Below are 20263 nucleotides of genomic sequence, written 5' to 3' on the forward strand. Positions count from 1 at the left end.
TCTACATATATTACTATTTGTGGTGACGTAGTTTCTGTCTGTAACCGAGGTCGCGACATGGTGCTACGTAGCGCGGGTTACAGGCCACACCGTTGCACCTACCGCGCTGAAGTTTGCGCAACTCATAGAACAAGGATGGACAACGTGCCTTTGATGGGTCTCAGCTCGATCGGATCGATAGCGAGCGCGTGGCGCGTGCCCAAAAAGTGCAAATTCGCGTCATAGACTTTACATGTATTAATCGGCTGGCAAAAACGGGCGAAAACAGCCAAATTTGCCCGACACGGGTCCGGTCCCGGTGCAATATCTCGGTAACCGTGGGCCCGACCGGTACGGGGAAAACAGCATCGTGTAGAGAATCGAACGGGCTATCGAATGGTGTGCGATGCAGGGGTTGGCACGCGCCACGTGCACCGGGGAGGACACTTTCTTTTGAAAAATGGACGTTTTGGACGGATTTTGGAATTTATATTATTTCAGGTGATCGTCAGACGGAATGAGTTGAAACAGCGCCTATTAGCAATAAAAATGTACCGTCTCTCATGGAAAAATTGTGAAAAGCTAATTGATAAAAAACAATGTGGAAAAATTCGCTGAATTAAATGGTATTTGTCCAAAATGTGCCACTAAATAATTACACAGATTTTGCTGCTTAACCTGATACGTTTGACAATTGAAAATGCTATCATTGGAAAGAGCATTCAATTCTCTCCAAGATCCAATCATCACGTTTGCATGACAAGCAACAGTATTCTTAAAAATATAAATGTTTCAAAACTCTGCAAAACGATTTTTAGTGAAAATTATCTACGCCTTTAATTTGTCATAAAACTACGCGCCTAAATTATAAAGCACATTTGACAGATTCTGAAGTGGAAAGCATGCTTATCAGACACGGGCACCTCGATGCGGTGGATATTTTTTCCACAAACCAAAACGTTTAGCCGTCAAAAAGCAATCGACCGAAATGGATAGATAACCCAACCGACACAAGAAAAAAACAAACACCCGCCGATCGAAAATATCCCTTTTCGCGTTGCGGAGCACGCGGGTCACCCTAGTCTACAACTACACGGACAAGGTTCGTAAGTGTTAACAGGGCAGCTCGTGTATGAACGCGCGAGTGAATACATATGCCTCAGTAAATATTCGTCATTTTCCTCCGCGGTCATCTTTCAAGGTGAGCCCCACTAGATATTGCTTTCCCAACTCCAAAGCTCGTTTCTCCCCAGCTCATTTCTCCCCAAACTAACAACCACTCTCCCAACGATTCCGCGGAGAATCAACCACCTCCCCTGGTTCTCCACCCCTATGGCTCGGTCCCGGCGCACGCTCTGCCCCAGAGAGTCAACCTCTCGCTGATCTCAGCTACTGACCTGCGTCCGTCCGCCGGCGGCCGGTGGCTCCGTCCCGGCACGCGACGCCGCCTTCTCCTTTTCCTTTTCTTTCTCCTTTTCCTTCTCTGCCTTCTTGGCCGCTCCCACTGTCTGCTTTTGCTTCTTCTGAAAATGAGACACAACATCCCAGTCAGCATATACTGAAAATGACAACACTCAGTAATCAGTCACTGGGGAGAGTCAGAACCATGAAATAAGCGTGATTGGGACTCGCTAAACAAATATTCGGCGGGGCAATGAAAGCAGCTGTTTTATTCCGTTGAACATGCAGAGTATGCAGATTTTTGGTGACTGGAGCAAAACAAATAAATACTTAAGAAATCGGCTGATATTTAACATACTAAAATACCGTACTCCGGATGGGGCAATACACTTTAGAATGATCGTTACGTCTGGTTAGCATGACATTTTCAGCAAAACAGGCAAGTCAAGCATCATTAATCACTTACAGCCAGGCGTGGCCGTCCCTGTTTCTGCCTTCCCCACTTCCTGAACGAGGTACCGCGCGGCACTCCCTTGGGCCAGCCGCGCTTCTTCTTCACCGGGGGTGCCTCAGTCTCGGCGTTCGGGGCGGCGGGGGGCTCCGGCTTGGCGGACGCGGCCGGCGGCTCCGGCTCCGGCGAGCGAGCCTGGAGACGACAGCCACAGTCAACTTCACAGACAAGAAACACCAGACTGGCACAACCAGATACACAGCAGAAGAGTAGATCACAGACAAGGTAAGCTTTAACGGTGACCTCCCGCACTGAGTTGTTCATTGCCGCACGTAATATTTCCTATGCCGGTGAGTGTTTACGATGAAGTATGAGTAAATGCGGTCTCAATAGAGAATTTGAGGACCCCGAACAACGTTATCCTGTCTACCATTCTATTATAACTTACCCGAGCCGGTGATCCGTTGATCTCCGTCTCCCCGTCTCCGTCGAGTCTCTGCTGGGAGACGGTGCGGCGTCTCCTCCGGCCGGACGCGGCCGCCACCGGCGTCACAGAGCTGTGACACGAACACAGAAGCGGTCAGGGCGCGGGGGCCAGGCGAGACATTGAATGCAAGTAGCTCGTACGCAGATTATGTGAAATAGAGTCGAGGAGACAAATCAATAGCAAAGAGCGGGTGGAAATTGATATGACGAAAGTCATCCAATCTTATCCAAAAATATACTGGACAACTACTTTATATGATACCAAAGGTGATATATTTGTTTAGTATCCACTAAGCAGTTTAACATTCATCAGTAAACATTTCGCACACTGAATAAAGCAATTGTCACATAAGTTTAGAGAAGAATAAAGGGCATCACAGAGTCAATCAGACACGAACTGGCAGACAGACAAAGGAGTATACCTTGTCAGATTGCCGCGGGTCAGAGCCACCCCAAGACAAACTGAGTAGCACGTAACCCCAGACTCACCGCGTGCTGCTGGTGGGTGTACCGCGTCGACCCCGGCCGGCCCCTCTGGTACCCTTTGCCTGACCCGAGGCAGGAGTCCGATCGGCAGAGCGACGAATTCGCGGACGACCCGCCCGCCTGGCCTTCGGCTCCTCCCGTTCAGAGTCCGAGTCGGACTCAGATGAGTCACGCACACGAGACTCACTGTCCCGAGACACCCGCCGGTGCGTCCGTGGGGTTCGGGCCGAGTCGAGTTTGGATTTAGAGTCTGATTTGGATTTGGAGTGGTGCTTGAGTTTTGATTCAGACTTGGACTTGGCGTCTGACTTTGTCCGCACTTCTGGTTTGGATTTCGTCTCAATGCTAGCTTTGGTTTCCGAGCCAGTTCGCGACGACTTCGCCTTCCCAGACTTAGTTTTCAGTTCTGATTTCCGTTTTGTCTCCGCTCGCGACTCCGAATGCGTTTTTGTATCAGCTTTGGCTCTTGGCTCCGCCTTAGCTCTCGGCTCAGGCTTAGTTCCAGCTGACTTGGCCCTGGGCTCAGCCTTGGCTCTCCCATCAGCCTTGTCAGCTTTCGTTCTTGACTCATTCTTTGCTGAAACTCCACTCTTGCCTCTTGCTTCAGCCTTCGTTCCTACGTCCTTAGCTTTCTCAGCTTTCCCAACTGCGTCCGCCTTTGACCTCTCCGTCTTTGTCTTCGCCTCTGCCTTATTCTCCTTCTCCCTCTTCTGTTCCTCCTCCCCACTCTCACCTCCCGACTCATCCTCACTCTCTCTCGGCCTTTTCGCTCTCCCATCCGACTGAGACATACGAAACGCCATCAGCTCATGTAGTTTAGCCTGGCGGGGTCTGCTCAGCGGTCGCTGTAAGGGCGGTGACGGCGGCGCCGGCTGTGCGGGCGCCGCGGGGGCGTACTGCGGTGACGGAGGACGCTCGGGCCGGCGCAGTTTGAGAGGGCTGACCGAGTGCCGGGATTCGGCCTCCGACGAGTCGCCGTCCTGCGGGAGGGAGGAAGAGACGTTCAGTCAGTCAGTCATTTTAGTCATTTGGTCATTTGTTACGTAACCCACCCTTTGGGTCTTTATTAAAAACACAACAGATAGCAAATATATTTATCAAATTAAATATATTTATCTCCTTCTCCACGGTAAAATGTTCATGTATTCAAATCGATCTTCCCTTTTGTTCCCTTTCTACCAATGGTAACGTATTTTAATGTCATCCTTTTCCTTGCTTCATTTCTACTCCATCTAATCTCCTTCGCAGTAAATCAATCAGGCGCGTTACTTAATAACCCCTTTCACCTTTTACAAGTACCCCCATTTAACCAAGTACCTTCTCACTGAATCAGCTACAGGGTCCTGTCGCAGGACAGTGTCTAACAGCCAGCCGTGTAGTGTTGTCCTCACCTGATGGCTGCGGTGTCCGTGCCCGGAGAGCAGCGGCGTCCACCGCAGTGCGTCCGGATCCAGCGTCAGTCGGGTGGCGCTGGCTGCCACCCGGCGGCCGTGAGCCTCTACGGTCGGCCAGTCGATACACAGCACGCACCTGATGGAGAACGGAGAGAAATACATTAACCAATCAGACATAGCATATTGTTTGCCAACTAAAAGATGCAAAAACTGAACCAGAAAAAAACGTGTATCGGCCATTCACATCTAAATTAACAGGATGTTCACCTCAAATGAACAACTCTTTTCTGGGTTATCAGTAGCTGTTGATAATTTTGGCACTCATGAACTACATCGCCAAAACTAGTGGCGTCCGAGCTGAGCTACCGGTGACGATCTAATAATTACAGTTTTGAGCAGTAATTTCTGCTAACACCAACACTCGCAAATTCCGTCTACCGCACACCATCTCAATGAGAACATCGCTGAGACCATTCGAAACACCCCTACTCGGATAACAGAAACATACATAAAAATCGTCACTGGAAAACACTGGGCACTGGAGTCTTACCACCCAAACAGCTGCCGCCTTGACACCGGGCTAGCATTCTTCGCATCCATACGTACCTGCCGTCGGGCGTCTTGCGCACCATATGCAGCAGATGCAGCGCCGTCAGTATATCCTGCGGATGCACTCCAGTCTGATGCATCAGTTCAGACACCAGGGGCCGTTTCTGCCGCTGCGGGCTGCTGCCCCCGCCCGGGCGGTGCTTGTAGAGATAGTCGAGCACCACGGAGCGCCAGTACGCGTGGTAGGAGACCCGGCCCAGGTCCGAGAGAGGCTTCTCCGGAGTGCCCGGCTGGCCCTCGGCGCGCGACAGCAGGTAACCTGACGGAGGGGGGGGGGAGTTATGTACAAATCAAACAGGTATCCTAAGAAGTAAGACAATCATACGGACCAGAAGGTGACTTGGTGGTGATATGGCACACCTAAGGATACGGTTACACGGTAGGAGGGCCAAAGTCTGTCGAAAAAGCGACAGTTTCGGCAAGTATTCCGCATAATGGCGGAGTCACGCCTGGCATCCGAACAACAGGCTATAATTTTCCTAGTCTCTGTTTAATCACTCCCATTTATCAATCACCTTACAAAGCTAACAACTGCCGTAACAGACTCAATGGGTAGACGAGGAAGCAGGAAGACTGTCCTACTCTATCGAAAGACACCATATTCACTGCCCCCGGTTACTTACTGAAGTCGATTAGGAACCTTCCGAAGCCCTGTCGCTGGTAGTGAGGCATCGTCATGATGCACGACACGTTGTACTTTTGCGAGCAGTGCTTCTCTTTGGAAAAGTACCCGACCAGGTGGCAGCCCTGTGAGGACAGACAGAAATTGTCAGATATTGGCCAAAATAGCGCACAAAATCAGGTCTACTACAAAAGTAGGCGAAAAGGGAGCATGTACGACGGAGTTTGAGAGTGAGTGGAAAATACCCAGACAATTCATTTCCCACAAAAATTAAGCTGAGAACAGTAAAGCACCCATGGTGCATGAGTAAGAAAGAATACGATAACGAACGAATGAAAGAACAAAATATAAAATGAAAAGACGAAAAATAAATAAGACAAGAACGACAGCTCGGCATATCGACGAAAGAAGCTAGAAAGGAAGACACAAACAGCAAGAGTCACAGTTCGTCGTACCTTCTCGTCGTTTTTGGTGAGTACGTAGAAGAGGAACGGCTCGACATCATAGTAGAGCGTCTTGTGGTCGAGGAACAGTTTGGCCAGCAGACAGAGGTTCTGACAGTAGATGCGGTTCACGTTACCGTCCACCTCAAACACCTGACGAAAGGGGAAGAGGCAGGTCAGACAGGTTATAATTACACTTAAAGCTATACCATATGCACACTGCGCAGACCTAGGCGGACAGACGGGCTGACGGGCTTGGGTTTTTGCAGTGAGATCTGTTTCTCCGGGTACAGAAAGCGACGTAAAATACCACAGTGACAAAAATACTGCCGTTTTTGTCCAATGGAAAACTGAGAGCAGCAAGAGTGTGACACAGACATCATTAACCACTCGCTCCCTTCAACCTGATCGATTTCGATAGGTCAAGTGTTTTGACGGCGGGTCAGCGAACTACCTAGACAATATTACACTAAATTACTGTCCATGGGGACGGGGGGGGGGGGCATTACGCGGGACAGATAACACTTTTTCTGACGGGGCAGAATTACTGTAATGAACGACGTACAACAAAGTCCAGTCAAGCCAAATGCACTTACCGACAGTCCCCCGGACCGGTAGATTTCCGTTCCGGGCGGATGTCGCCAGGCGCACTTTCCGGCGTGCCGCTTTCTGCAGCCGTTCGACTTCATGTACTTGAGACAGAACTCGCACAGGTAGAGCTTCGGTAGTCTGAGGGCGGGCGGGGTGGAAATATTGGTCAGATAACGTCCTAGAATCGCACAAACTACCAGGAAAAGAGAGTGAACGGTCTGAACTTATTAGCAGCCAATGATATCGAAAATCTATCGTTATGAACCTACGATCATAAATACAATATTTAGACATGCGCTAGATTTATAGGCATTTCACGGCTTTGTTGCACTTGTCTCCAAAGTGACATAAGTAGTTCGGTTATAACAAAATCAAAGACCGACTCTCTATCTACACCACTTACTCATTCATCATATATAACTTGTCATTCAGCCCCTACCTTAACTCTCATCACTCAACACACATCACCATTGAAACCAGCCTATCCATCAAACTACCATCAACCCTCCATCCCCCATCCGCAGTTCGCTCACCTGGCATACTCCTGCGGGTATGGCGCCGAGTACCAGGTGCTGATCCGATGTCTCCCAAACTGTATCGCCGCCGGCCAGCGCTCGGCCGCCGCCGCCGTCGGGTGGCTCGCCGTGGGGTGAGCCGGTGGTGGTGGGTGACCGGGTGTCGAGTCTCCGGGGGTGACGACGCCAGTGACCTGCCCGCCAAAACACTGCCACGTGTCGGGCGCCGAGAAGTCAGACACACACACACGCATACAGACAGCTGAGATGCAGAGAGACGGACAGACAAGCAGCCAGCCAGATAGAGGCAGGAAACAGGAAGATTAACGCAGCAGATTACACAGAAATGCTGGAGATTAAACATAGACAAGCCACAGATGCTAATGTAGTCCAAGTTAGGGTGCCGTAGTTGCATTCAACGCCAAGTGACCGTAAGTGCAATTAGGTGTATGAGCGATGAAACTTTAGTAAGCAGTGAACTGTGCTGCAGGTGGTGTAAAGTGTAAGCAGTTAGTATCCATTTTAGCCTGATTTAAGTCTGCATTATATTTTAGCATATCAATCGTTCTCATTGTTAAACTTTTTTTTTGCGCATTTAGCCTGATTTGATTAAAACCCATACCTTTACCGGCATCACTGACGCGGTTACTAAAATCATTCACCACAGTAATCAGCGTGACGCATGCCGGCTAGCCCTAACACCTAACACACTGAAAGCGCTACATGCTACAACAATCATTCGCATTCTTTCTAGCTGTTCGCTGTGCCACCCCGTGCTCCCTTCTCCCGACCCTCTGACGGGTCATTGACCTCAGCATTGGTCAGTTGACCATACTGACCTCGTTGACCTTAGCCTTGGCCCGTCGGAAGCAGAGCACATCCCTCTCGGTGACACCGGGCGGTAGTTTGGCCTGGGAGCGCAGGGCCGCCTCACTGGGCGGACGACCTGGGGAGGAGGAAACGGGGCGACGGTGAAATGACAAGAAGCCGACGACAACCTGCGGAGAAGACAAGACGCGGAGAGACGGTTCAATAAAGAAAACACAACGAAGCGTTATGCAAAAGGTACGAACAGCGAATCGCGGTTAAGCAGCAAAGCTACGGTTGAGGTCAAAGTAAGAAGGGACTCAATATTGAGACAGTGTTCGCTATCTTGCACGAGTGAGTGGGAAAAGTGTGTTCAAAATTGAGCAAAAACCCTAACCAGGGCCATGACGGCAAGATGATTTTCTCGGGGAAAATTTATCGCAGTCCTGTAGTCTGTTAACTTTGGGCCAGTTTCAACCATAATAGCAAGTGAGGGATGTTCTGACCCAACCGTTCGCATAGCCCACACCAGTAGCGCCCCTGACAGCAGTTTCCTGTACCACGCGTTCCACTTACCATCCACGGTCGGCGCCACGAGCAGGTGCGGCTCTCCGGGCAGCGGCGGGGAGCTCAGCTCAGCAGCGGCTCCCCCCTCGGGCGGCGGACTGCCGGCCGGTACCGACACAGACAAGGGCCGAGCCGGCGTCGGAGGGTGACCCACAGTCGGCGCGGGCGGGGGAGGAGGGGGGACAGGGCCAGGAGAGCCTGTCTCCCAGCTGGGCGAGCGGCCGCAGGGGCTGGTGGCTCCCTCTGAGGGTCTGCGTCCCTCAGACCCCGCCTCTCCAGTGGGTCGCCTCTGACGTCCGCCGGGTCTTTCCCGTCTTCCTCCCGTTGTGAACAGATGACTCAGTCCGTCAAATAACCCCCGGAGCTGCCCTCCGGCGCCCGCCGCGCTGCTGCGTGAACTCGCTGACGACATACCGCTCGAGCTCTGCTCCTCACCCGGGGCGGCCGCTCCGGCCGGCGGTAGGGTAACCGTCACAGACCCCGCCGGTCGGCGACGGGCCGAGGTAGCGCCCGCTTCCTCTCCGTCACTGGAGCCGGCAGAGTCCTCACGGCGGCGCTGAGGGCCGCGCGCGGCGGGCGTCCTCTCGTCCTCGTCAGAGGAGGAGCCGGAGGAACTGGCCTCGTCACCGCCCGAGTCGACGCTGCTGCGGCGACGAGGAGGCTTCACGCGCTTCCTCGGTCGGCTGTGGGGGCGGACACGGGAAAAGAGCTCAAACATAGCCACAAACGGCAATAGATTCACCCACACCAGCCGGGTTTGGATTTTTTTTTTTGAGTGTGTGTGTGGGGGGGGGGGGGGGCAGTAGAATGAGAGTAAGCATTTGAAAGCGGTGCCAAAACTTTCTGGTAACCACTAAAGAAGACAGCACACTCAAGTCATCGGCTCATAAATTGAATAGCCCATTATCCCATTCGGTCCTACATTTTTTCTTAAACAAGTTCAATCTGTCTGACAACCGCACAACTCACCTGCCGCCGCTGGTGGACCGGGCCCGTTTCCTGGTCACACCGGTGAACGTCCCACCGGGTGACACGGCGGACGGATGGCGGCAGATGGGACACAGCCAACCGGCAGGGGTACGGCCCTCCACACAGACGCGGTGGTAGACCCGCCAGCACTGACTGCAGCTGGCCACCAGCTCCGGCTACGGAGAACGAGAAAGATAATTACGGTCAGAGAGGCAAGATAGTTGTACTTAACGCACATGGGGAAGGCTTCGGACGGACCCGGCCTTCGAGACTGTCAGTAAGGGGGGATGGGAGAGGAAAGGAATATCACCTCAGTTCTAGCCAATTCTGTATGTTGATTCAGTTCAGCACCGGGAATACAATGCATCGAGCTGCTACCGCAACTCAGCACCATCTCACACGCCTGCCAACTCAGTCATTACCAGCCTACCCGTCAACTGGCCTAACTGGATGACTTATTATTTTGGGCGCCCATACTAAGGATATCATCACCAATCATACAAGAGTCTTTCACCGTCAAAAAAGCCAACTTACCCTTAAACCCGTCCCCACCTCTCATCCCTCATTCAGCCCAATCCTCACATCTCTCACCCTGAACTCTCCATCCTGTTCTCACTCCTAACCCCCACCCTCACCTGATCGGCTGGCTGCTGGCACAGCTCACAGCTCTGACACTCGTCACACGTCCAGCGCTGAGTGCGTGTGTACAGCGCCCTCGCCGCCGGCCTCAGGCAGCCGGGGTGGGCGGCCGCCCGGCAGCGTCCACAGTGGACGAACGGCTCGGAGCCGCCCGACGGACTCCGACTGGCCGTGCCCAGACACTCGGTGCAGACGTTCATGTGTGAGGGAGCCTGTCGGGAAGGGAGAAGGGGTCAGGCTAAAGAGAGACACACAGGAGATGGACCACTAAAGCAGCTTGGTGTCAAAGGCTGTGTGTCATACAAGTTATGAACCAATTGTGGCAAATAATGCCTGGTATTGCTGTCATTTGAGGGACAGCCGTAATCTGATATACTTCACAGAGATTCACTATAAAAAGCAACACGTACTGTCTACGGAAGCCTAATGCACCGTACCATTGTCCGCTCTGCTTCCACAATGGGCGCACCCGACGCACTCATCACTCCCAGCCAGACTGCCAAACCTAAGACTTGGCCTGCCTTTAAACATGAGTAGACATACAAGATTGATCCAAAATAAATCAAAATGACGCAGAAGAACATGTGATTTAAAAAAGAAATAGGCTACAACTGTACAACATAGACCTCAACGTCTTCTTCGAGAGCTGCTCAAGCAGCCTTAATTTTTGAATCTTTAGGGGGTACGCTTCAATAGTGCCGCCTCTCACTTTCATTCACTGCATGATGACCAGCTTATCGGCGCCCCCTCTCTCCCTTTCCCTCCCCTCTCGCACCTGTTTGGGCGGTGTGACGGGCGTCTCAGCCCGCTCCGCGCGCCTCTTCTTGGGCGTGGTCACCCCCGCCGCCGCAGTAGCCACCGGCGTAGCGGTAGTCGCCGCCGCCGCCGCTACCGCAGGTCCTGACACAGGCGTGGTGGGCGGGTGCCGCGGTTTGGCGCGACTGGGCCGGTGCTCTGGGGGGTGAAGTAGGGCGGCCACTGCCAGCGACTCCTGTGGCAGCCGGTAGAGGTCGCCGCCCGGGCCGCTCTCCTGGAGGACGTGCCCGTTGGCGATGGCGCGCCGTAGAGATACCTGGCGGTGGAGAATAGAATAGAAACATAAGGTCAGATTAGCGGACAGTTGAAGTAGAATATAAATACACAAATTACAGGTCAGTAGGCGGAACTATGGTCAAGCGTACCCATTTTCGGGAACGCATTTTCGTTCCCATATTTGGGAACGAGAAACCCAAATATGGGAACGCCATGTAGGCATTATTTAAAACAAGAAAAAGAACCGTTAAATGACGTCCAAAAAATATAAAAAGATCGTGAACCACCTGATATTTGTCTCAATATTGTTGGGAAAGAGTTTGATATTGTAAGGCCCATCGTAGTTTCAAATCGTTCCCCTATTTCTAAAGCAGTCCATCATCCGGGCCGCGAGCCCAAATTTAGGAACGCTCTCGTACACTGGCGCTGCAAGCGTTCCTTATTATGGGAACGGCGTACCCAAAATTGGGAACGATTTCACCGACGCCTTTCAGGGGCTCTTTTCATTAACAAGCATCACGTCCAACGCCGCAAATTATTGTTAACGCAACAATCATCAGATGACCTTTCCGGCAAGACCGTCGCATGTTTCGCCCGGTCTTCTGCGCTTTTATTCCCGTCGATCTCGCAGCGGGCACGCCCCCCTCTGCAGGATTACGTAATTCACAACGCTCAGCGATGTTCAACAAGGTCTTCCATACCTATATCCACCGTCCGCACCGAGAATGGAGACATGTCAAGCACCTGTCTGTTTATCACCGATAGTTGACGAGCACAAGGAAGTATCCAAAAATGGGAACGCTGAATGTTACACCCTCAAAACACCTAGTCCCAATGAAAATCTAGTTTTTTCCTTTCTTGATGAGTGTAAGTGGCAAAAGGCCTGGTAGGATGGGCACGAGGAATGATCGAAATCAGCATAAAAATTATAAATAAGCCACACAGAGCGACCTATATAAGAGAAATTCCCCCAAAACGATCACGCTTAGAAACACGGAAGACAAAAACCACGCTCATGACGCTCCTTATAAAACAACTCTAAACAGCTAGCATCCAAATAAAATATGTCTATCTGGGATGATATAATACAGCTGAAAAATTTTAAACCACTGAAACTGAGTTTACAACAGTAGTTCGGTAAAATCACTGACGTTCCATGCGGTCGTGCGCCCCGACACCAAATGTCACCAATATTACCCCCGGACTGTCCGCGTGTTCGCTTGCATATGTCAGCATCTGGTGTCGCTAGTATGAAACTTCATAACCAGGCGAAAATTATTATACTTGACCTCAAAATGTAAAAAAACGCTTCATTTTCCTTAAAATTGCAAGTTAAATGTAGTGTAACCCATGTTTTCACCATTCCGTCATTTCAAAAAATCATTAAAAATATCATTCGACGGTCAATTTCCTTGTGCAACGGTCAGATTAAAGATAATTTTATAGAGACTTAGTAGATACTTAAATTAGCGTGCACTTTTTTGAGACGTGATGCACTAATGAGTTTTAGTGGGCGAACGGCCGAAAAATTACCCTCCGTTCCCATAAATGGGAACGCCCGTTCCCATATTTGGGAACTCCGTTCCCAAAAATGGGAACGTTCCTATATTTGGGTACTCATGACCATAGTTCCGCCTACTGAGGTAAGATTCAGAGCTTATCCTTCAGGCGCATTGAAGCAACAATAACAAAAAAAATAAGATGTCAATTGTCATCGAGTCATAGACAAATCAATACTTCCCATCAAGTCTACTAGCTTTTTCCTATTTAATTTATTTCCTAAACAGCTAAATGCTCATTTTCGATCTCCTAGCCCCGTCCCCAATTATATCCATTTGCGCTTACCTTGAGTGTCGTATTGAGATCAGCACCTTCCGTCACTTCAATATTATGCGCTTGCAGGATGTACTCCTCAATATCCTTCACCGTCGCTTCCACCAGATCCTTGACGCTCTTCACGATGATCTTGGTAAGGTCGGTGCCCTTGCTGATGACTACTCTTGTCGGTCTCGGCGGAACGTTCGGCACCTTATACGACACGACGTTCTTGTTGTAGACGCGCTGGATGTAGCCGCCTTGAATGGCTCGCTCCAGATTGGAGAGCACCTGTGTGGAGCGAGGAGGGTTGGTTAGCGGCTGTTGTGTCCCGGGCCACGCGCACGCACTGACGTGACCGTGACCTCGCGTGACCTTGACCGGCCGGGCCGAGCGGCCGAGCGGCCGGGCGGCCGGGGGGAGGGAGGCTCAGTATCGTCCGAGCGGCACTGGCGTATAGCTCACCGGCGCGACTGTAGTGGCGCGGAACGATGCATGTTCGATCAGCTGGTCCAGGCAGGGTGAAACAGAACAATGGCCAGAGTCAGAGTCGGTGGGCACCGACTCAGTATTAAAATCCGGTTTTACAGAGCCTAAGTAATGGCTGACGTTTACTTTTGCCTTCAGATTACCAGCATCACACATAAGAATATTATGTTCCGGCGTTAAAATACTCGACCCATTGATTCATATCGGAGTGGACCTCTAAAATTGATCAACTGCAAGCATACTGGAGCGCGTTTATCTAGCCGGGCGATCCGACACTGCCGTCAGTCGTTCCAAAGACAGGCAGGTTTACCGAAAATAAAAGTTCCAGCGGGTGCTTCGTGTACAGACAACCCACCGTGTCTGTCTCATCAATACCAGTCACCGAGCCTTGCTGAATCACACCGAGTGAGCCAAGCCTGAACGAAAATGGCGTCAACGTGTGAGCTATGCGTGCTGTTCACACAGCTGTTCATTGTTGCAGCTGTGCTGTTCACATACCTGTTCATATTTGTAACAGCTGTGTTGCTCACATACCTGTTCATATTTGTTACAGCTGTGTTGCTCACATACCTGTTCATATTTTTGTAACATCTGTGTTGCTAACATACCTGTTCATTGTTACAGCTATGCAGATGTTACATACCTCCTATTCATTGTTACAGCTATGCAGATGTTACATACCTGATCATTATTACAGCTATGCAGATGTCTCACTGCGTTGCAGATGCGGTCCTCGCTGGGCCTCTGTTTTTGGTATTTGATTTTTGTGATGGCCTCCGCCAGCCACTGAACCCACTCCTCCAGGGTGCCGCCGCCCTCCATCTGAGACATTGTCTGGAAAAGGAGACAGAGACAGTCAGGTAAATAAGCACTGCACTCTGAGACCTTGTCTGGAACGGACACACAGGACTGTCAGACACAGGCAGATACTCAAAGACTGTCTGACACATTGTCTGGAGAAGAGACACACGGGACCGTCAGGCACAGATTATTATAATCTTTCGAGAATCTCACGAGTTTAATCATATGTATATCCCCTTCTGTGGCGAATAAATTATTTCTATTCCACGCAAGTGAATAATATGACATAAAAGCTTAAATATTCAAACTTCTTCAAACTTCAAACATCGCTTCTCATGGCAGGAAGCGTACCTACCTAGTGTTGCTGACGTCACCTAGAAGTTTGATAATTCTCGCTCAGAGTACGTTATTTAGATAGTCCTTAAGTGTAAGAGTTATCGCAATAAATATGTTTTGCAAATGTGGATAATCCAGAACGAGATGGAAGACTGAGATAAGCGATGTTCTCCAGCATGTACCGCGACCACTGACATTGTCGGCCGGTCATGCTCTCTGCTCAACTGACGGAAAGTGCCTAAGTGACTCGAGCCAAACTGCAAGCGTGTGGACCAGCCATTTCGTCCATCACTCTACCGAAACTCCCCCAGCGGAACGCGCTGGCAAGATTTCCCGTTTTCTTTCTTCTTCATGGGCACGATGAGACTAAAAACAAAGAACATACAGCCTCGAATATCCGCCCGGAAGCAAGAATATGACAATTATTCAATGCTAGAGGGCGCACCAGCAACGAGGCTATATCGTACCCGTTTCTTACTTCGTGTAATCAGTAATTGGGGTTACATGTGACCTGAAGCCGCAAAGAACGCAGATAATGGAATCGAGTAAGCACAACTCCAGCAGGGCGCCCGGACAAACCATTACTATTCCCCCGTTATCACCAGTGTCGTACTACAGACCAAGCTACAGACCACGCCACTGGTCTGAACACATGATACGATCCGTCCGTCATCTTCACTGTCACATCTCGTGACCCATCTGAACAAGATGTTATAAATGGTGGGCTGCTGCGCTGAATGACAAGAGGTCTTGGCTTTTATATGAAGCGGGCATAGGCCACAAGCAATCAAATGCCATATACACATGAAAACTATTTAATAAAATAAAATAAACAAAGAGGTTGAAGTAATATGATGTAACAAATGCCGTCAAATGAAACGTCCATTTAACGTTACAGCATTTGTATTTAGATGCAGATGTATTGTATACATTTGTATTTAGATGCAGATTTAGATGCAGATGTATTTAGTCTGGATAAATGTTCGACAGAACATATGCTAAAACGACAAATCTCAGATCCCGCCATGGAATGCCAATAATACTCTGGCCTTCTTGGCTTTTGATTGATCTTATCAATGCTGAACGTCCAAAACACTGGCACTCCTCCACCCCCCCAGTATTCCCAGCTCGTGCGTAACCCTCAGCGGTGTCAACTGTCAACTGCCAGTCTCCCACACGGCTGCACCTCCGCATCATCGGAAACTGCGACTGTATTGACTCCCCGATATCAAACGTACACCTTTTTTCAATCCGAATCGGCATCCGTTCACTCAAATCATTCCCACGCACAAGGGGGAAAAGCTCAAATTATTGAGCGCTCAAAATATTGAGCGTGTGACGTCAGAGGCTCCCATAGGCGTAATGCTGAGGGCTCAAAAAATTGAGCCGTTTCAGGAACACGTTTTGCAAAAGCAACTCGCAACACCTAGGGAGAAATGGCAACACCCTAGGAGAATCACTAATGATGCAAAACAGATTAGGCTTTCATATTTTTCACTGCTCAAGCTTCAATGATTGGGGGAACACCAATTTCTAGGTCGAAATCTTACGGCATATCAGGCAAATCAGGATGCCTTAAAAACAGGCCAATATTTATGTCGAAATAAAAGTTATTTTTTGTCCATTCACGTTTTTTTACTAGGGTTCTGTTGGAAAGAGCATTTTTCATACTACCCAAAATGATTGCGACTCAATTTCACATTACCCATATCGGAGAATATTTTTTCATTTGGCGGCGCCGTTTGTTTATTTCGTCGCGACGTCTCCGGTCGCGTGGTTGTCGTCGTCCTTGTGTTGAAGGTAAGTTTTTATCGTTTTAGTTATACTTAGATATTAAAAGGTACACTGAAAAAGTTTGAATATGCTGTGATTTTAAATTTGGAAACACGTAAACGTCAATCAATTCACGTTTTCCTCGATTTGCGTGCAGATAAGTAACTGTCGACGAAAGTGGCGCCATCCGATATGATGTTTTGAGGGAAAGAGACACAACATATTTACGTGAAAATTTTTGTTTTTTAGTGGTCAAAGTGCTTCAAAGAGGCTGTGAATGTTTTCTTTACACAATTTTTCATTAGGTATGACGAGGTAAAAGGTAGTTTCAGTCTTAACTTTCATATAATTGACCTTAAAACATACGATAGTCCACTGCTATCAGTGATTGAGTACCTTGATATTTGGCATTTCTTATTAATTTGAATGTATTCTCTATCCATATGTCCTGATAGTAAGTGACAATACTCTGCCAATATGTTTCCATAGTTTTCACATTCATTTTCCAGTCCTTTACATAACATCACAATTTATAATAAACAAAACTCAACTCCTTCGTTACTTCACAACACTGACAGCATGACAGACTGACAGTCAACTATTGTGTGTGTGAATGCTGAAACAGGATAGCCACTTTGCTGACTGCCTCATTTGAAATAAGATAAAAATGATCCTTTATATCATTTCCATCTGGAGGATCGGAGTCAATGGAAAAGGAAGGCCACTTTCAAGCCTCAAGGTCTAGGCTGCCAGACACCAGTCGGCAGTCACCACCAAATTTATAATAGATTAATTCATTATTATACTTTGAGACCCTTAGGTCGCTGGATCGGCATCACATTTTCAGTTTCAATATAGTAAAGGTTTTTATTTGTATGATGTGACTGAAATATTTTCCTGAATCAGAATTTAATTATCCCTAGGTACCTGGTAGAGGTTTCGGATTTAATGCTCATTGTTGGTGTGCAGCCAGGATTTTTTGACAGGTCCAGATAGGGAATCCTGAGCAATTTTATAGTAAAGTGGTCTCCTTATAATCACCACACATTTTATCAAAAGAATTTGCAGAATTCATTCAAGGAAAGGAAGAATTTTATCAATGTTGCACCCATTTCTTAGACGACCTGGCTGCATCTTTTTTTAGCTCCTGTTGTATGACATATTTTCCATTTTGTTCCACTGCATAAAGAAAAAAAAATCGTTTGAGATCACCAAACAGCTTTTCTTTTTCTGGCAGGTCTGCACAACCAAGCGGTCGCTGGCGAGGACGTCGGCCGTCCCTGTGGGTAAGGTCATCTGCTCAGCCTTTGTGGAGATCAGCAAGACGTCACCAAGATGAAGATTTCGCTGGAGCAGAAGCCGCTGACCCGTGTCCGATCGGGCAGGTCATGCTCGATGGCACGAGCCACAACTTGAACGACTCTGTGACATCAACAAGATGGTGGAGCAGGTGAATGAGTTTGGCGACGTGTTGTGCGACTGCAAGAAGGGTTGTCTGCGTGTTCTGGCCGGCGGAGCGGCGACGCTGCGCAGTCTGTGCTGGTGGTGAGCAGCTGGCCGTGGTGACCGCGGGCGCCCACATGCGCCGACAACCTGTGCGGCTTCGACGGCCCCGGGACAGCCCGATGCCGCCCACTATGCGACGCCGACCGCGCACTGTCCGCACGGCCACATGGAGGTGTGCCCGCGCCTTTTGCCCGCACGCCGCTACCTCGCAGCTGGTCTGCAACCACGCCGTCGCCGCCTGTAGCCCGATAACAAAACGGCTGTCTGATAATGCCGCGTGTTCTTTGTGATGTTGCTACTGTGATGGTTGCTACTGCTGGTCTGAGACTCGATGTTTCCATTCGTCTTTTACATTTAAGGATTTGATAATTATAAGCTTAGTCCGAGCTTAGGTCGTTTATATCATTTGTTATATGGCATATTTTGGATCAAAGCAGTACGACACTGCCTCCTGCTCTTGTGATGTATGCTGGCAAGACGCAGGTTCCGGTCGCAGGTCACCCGGTTCCAATGTGGTCGGGCTGGCATGCGATAATGTGATGTTGTTTTGCTCGTCTCTGTGTTCCACACTTGGTGATGTTTGTGAATCTAACCCACATTGTATAGTATTTTTGTTTGTTTGCGGCCGATGGCCTTGTAAGTTGTAACCGTGGCAATACAGTTTTTCCTGTATAATTCTCCAATATTCAAGCGTGGATGGATATCTTTCTGTAATCACGTATTCCCTTCTCCCAGTACAGTCAGAAAATATCAATACAGTATTCATACGGATTATTCAAGCCCTGTATAATTATTTGAGGTGTGCCGAATCCGAAAGGCGACCGATAAAACTACTAGCGGAAAATGTGACATGATGCCATGGGTTTGTGAAAAGTTTAGGTACCACGTAGCATTCAACTTCCTGCATTTCTGTTTCAACTCAGTTTAACGTATTTCAACGAACATAACATCAAAAATGGCAGCCAGTACCGGCTTCACCTGTCACGGAGAACGCTCAATAAATTGAGTGTAGATGCTGGCCGGCACTCAATTTTTTGAGCGCCAGCTGACTGTCGTCTGTCGTGGCGCTCAATTTATTGAGTATCGCGGTCCCGAACGACAAGTGGCGCTCAAAAAGTTGAGCGTCTTTAGGGCACTTTCTTTCCAAAAACACCGATATAAATTATCACGGCGAGTGTTCGAGAAGAAACCTTGTTGCTCTCTCTTGCCATTGATACCTTATTTGGATACGATATTTGCCGTAGTGTGACGCTAGAGGCATTGTAAAATACCATCGTTTCGCCTATTCCTTCATAATGGGGCCCGCTCAATTTTTTGAGCGCTCAATAATTTGAGCTTTTCCCCCTTGTGCGTGGGACTGAAATACGGCAGCGGGCACCTTACCTCGACAGGCACTCTAACAACTCGACACTGGAGCACGCATTTCGACACTTTTCGCTAATTTAGAATAGCATCGGTTGATATTCGACCAGGGTCATTGAACAACGGCAGGGGCATTTAATATCGACAAAGGGTATTCTGTTTTGTCATATTGCATTTTACGTCGGCAGCTTGCAGCCCAGCTAGACAGTGGTCAATTTATTTCATCAGTGAATTAAGCAACTCTTATCTTTTCAGAAAGGCATTTTAGGAATATGCGTTAAAATGTTCCACGGTACTGTAAAGAGACACTCAATATGGGCGCTTGGTTGCTAAGAAACCACACCTTTTTCAATCCGAATCGGCAACCGCTCATTGGAATACGGCAACGGGCACCTAATTTCGTCAGTCGCTCTGGAACCTTAACACCGGTTCGTCCCTAACATCACCCGCCTCCGGCACACAAGCTGACCTCATGCTAGGTCATCATCCTCGTGCCATTCTGTGACAATGTGGAAGCACTGGCGAATCCAAAGGGCGACGGGGGTCATTCGGGGCCACGCTCCTGGCGAATCCAAAGGTTGACAAAGGTGATTCGCGGCCTCGCTCCTCTCAACGCATCTAAAGTTGATATGTTTTAGCGGTATTCTTGGATGAAAAACAAAAATATTGATTTTTTCATTTGTGTCGATCTGTCGACACATTGTGAGTGGCGCTGACCGCCAGCGCGGAAGGTTCAAGTCTGCGGAGATGGGAATGGGCGTGTCACCCTAGAGAGGCAACAATGTTTGCAGGACGGCGGTGTGGTCAGTCATGGTCAACTGTATCTCTGGAGTCTGGACAAAAAAAAAACTGCCCTCTGGAAAGGTGGAAACCCTGCGGGCTGACCCATCGATCGCTTTGGCTGCTTATCCGTAGAGGGACAGTTTTATACCGGCGCCTTGTCAGCCGCCGCAGCTCACCGGTCACTGGTATAGACTCACCCAAATGCTTCCTTCGCATTATCCTCTCATTTCACGACTCTGACATGGCTTGCTAGCCTATACTCACCCTCCATCCACAGAAAAAAAAAAAACGTTTAGACCTTAAAACCACGGTCTTGGCGTATTTTGTGTTCCATTAATACAAGGGAACTCTAAGAAAAAGAAAATGCTAAAAATTATAGTGGTAAGCATTGGAAACGCATCAATGTA

The 20263-nt window shown here is 49.1% G+C and overlaps 1 protein-coding gene across 2 annotated transcripts in view; it reads right to left on the reverse strand.

Moving 5' to 3' along the window:
- The window catches only part of LOC122369371 (histone acetyltransferase KAT6A-like), a 38335-nt gene that overhangs the window by 5934 nt on the left and 12138 nt on the right, over window positions 1-20263 (reverse strand). Inside the window, exons 2-18 of one of the 2 annotated variants that reach the window (XM_043344071.1) lie at window positions 13977-14129; window positions 12837-13097; window positions 10735-11031; window positions 9956-10171; window positions 9321-9496; window positions 8361-9034; window positions 7817-7923; window positions 6996-7171; window positions 6468-6600; window positions 5884-6024; window positions 5430-5553; window positions 4804-5065; window positions 4195-4333; window positions 2807-3783; window positions 2280-2388; window positions 1847-2026; window positions 1377-1502 (exon numbers count right to left, since the gene is read on the reverse strand). In XM_043344071.1, the coding sequence (XP_043200006.1) occupies window positions 1377-1502; window positions 1847-2026; window positions 2280-2388; window positions 2807-3783; window positions 4195-4333; window positions 4804-5065; window positions 5430-5553; window positions 5884-6024; window positions 6468-6600; window positions 6996-7171; window positions 7817-7923; window positions 8361-9034; window positions 9321-9496; window positions 9956-10171; window positions 10735-11031; window positions 12837-13097; window positions 13977-14126 (4248 nt within the window). In that variant the 5' untranslated portion in view covers window positions 14127-14129. Of the gene's footprint in view, window positions 1-1376; window positions 1503-1846; window positions 2027-2279; window positions 2389-2806; window positions 3784-4194; window positions 4334-4803; window positions 5066-5429; window positions 5554-5883; window positions 6025-6467; window positions 6601-6995; window positions 7187-7816; window positions 7924-8360; window positions 9035-9320; window positions 9497-9955; window positions 10172-10734; window positions 11032-12836; window positions 13098-13976; window positions 14130-20263 lie in introns of both variants that reach the window. The other variant, XM_043344070.1, reaches the window with a different exon arrangement.

This window comes from Amphibalanus amphitrite, unplaced genomic scaffold (assembly GCF_019059575.1).
Source record: "Amphibalanus amphitrite isolate SeventyFive unplaced genomic scaffold, NRLGWU_Aamphi_draft 001029F_arrow, whole genome shotgun sequence".
Classification (NCBI taxonomy): domain Eukaryota; kingdom Metazoa; phylum Arthropoda; class Thecostraca; order Balanomorpha; family Balanidae; genus Amphibalanus; species Amphibalanus amphitrite.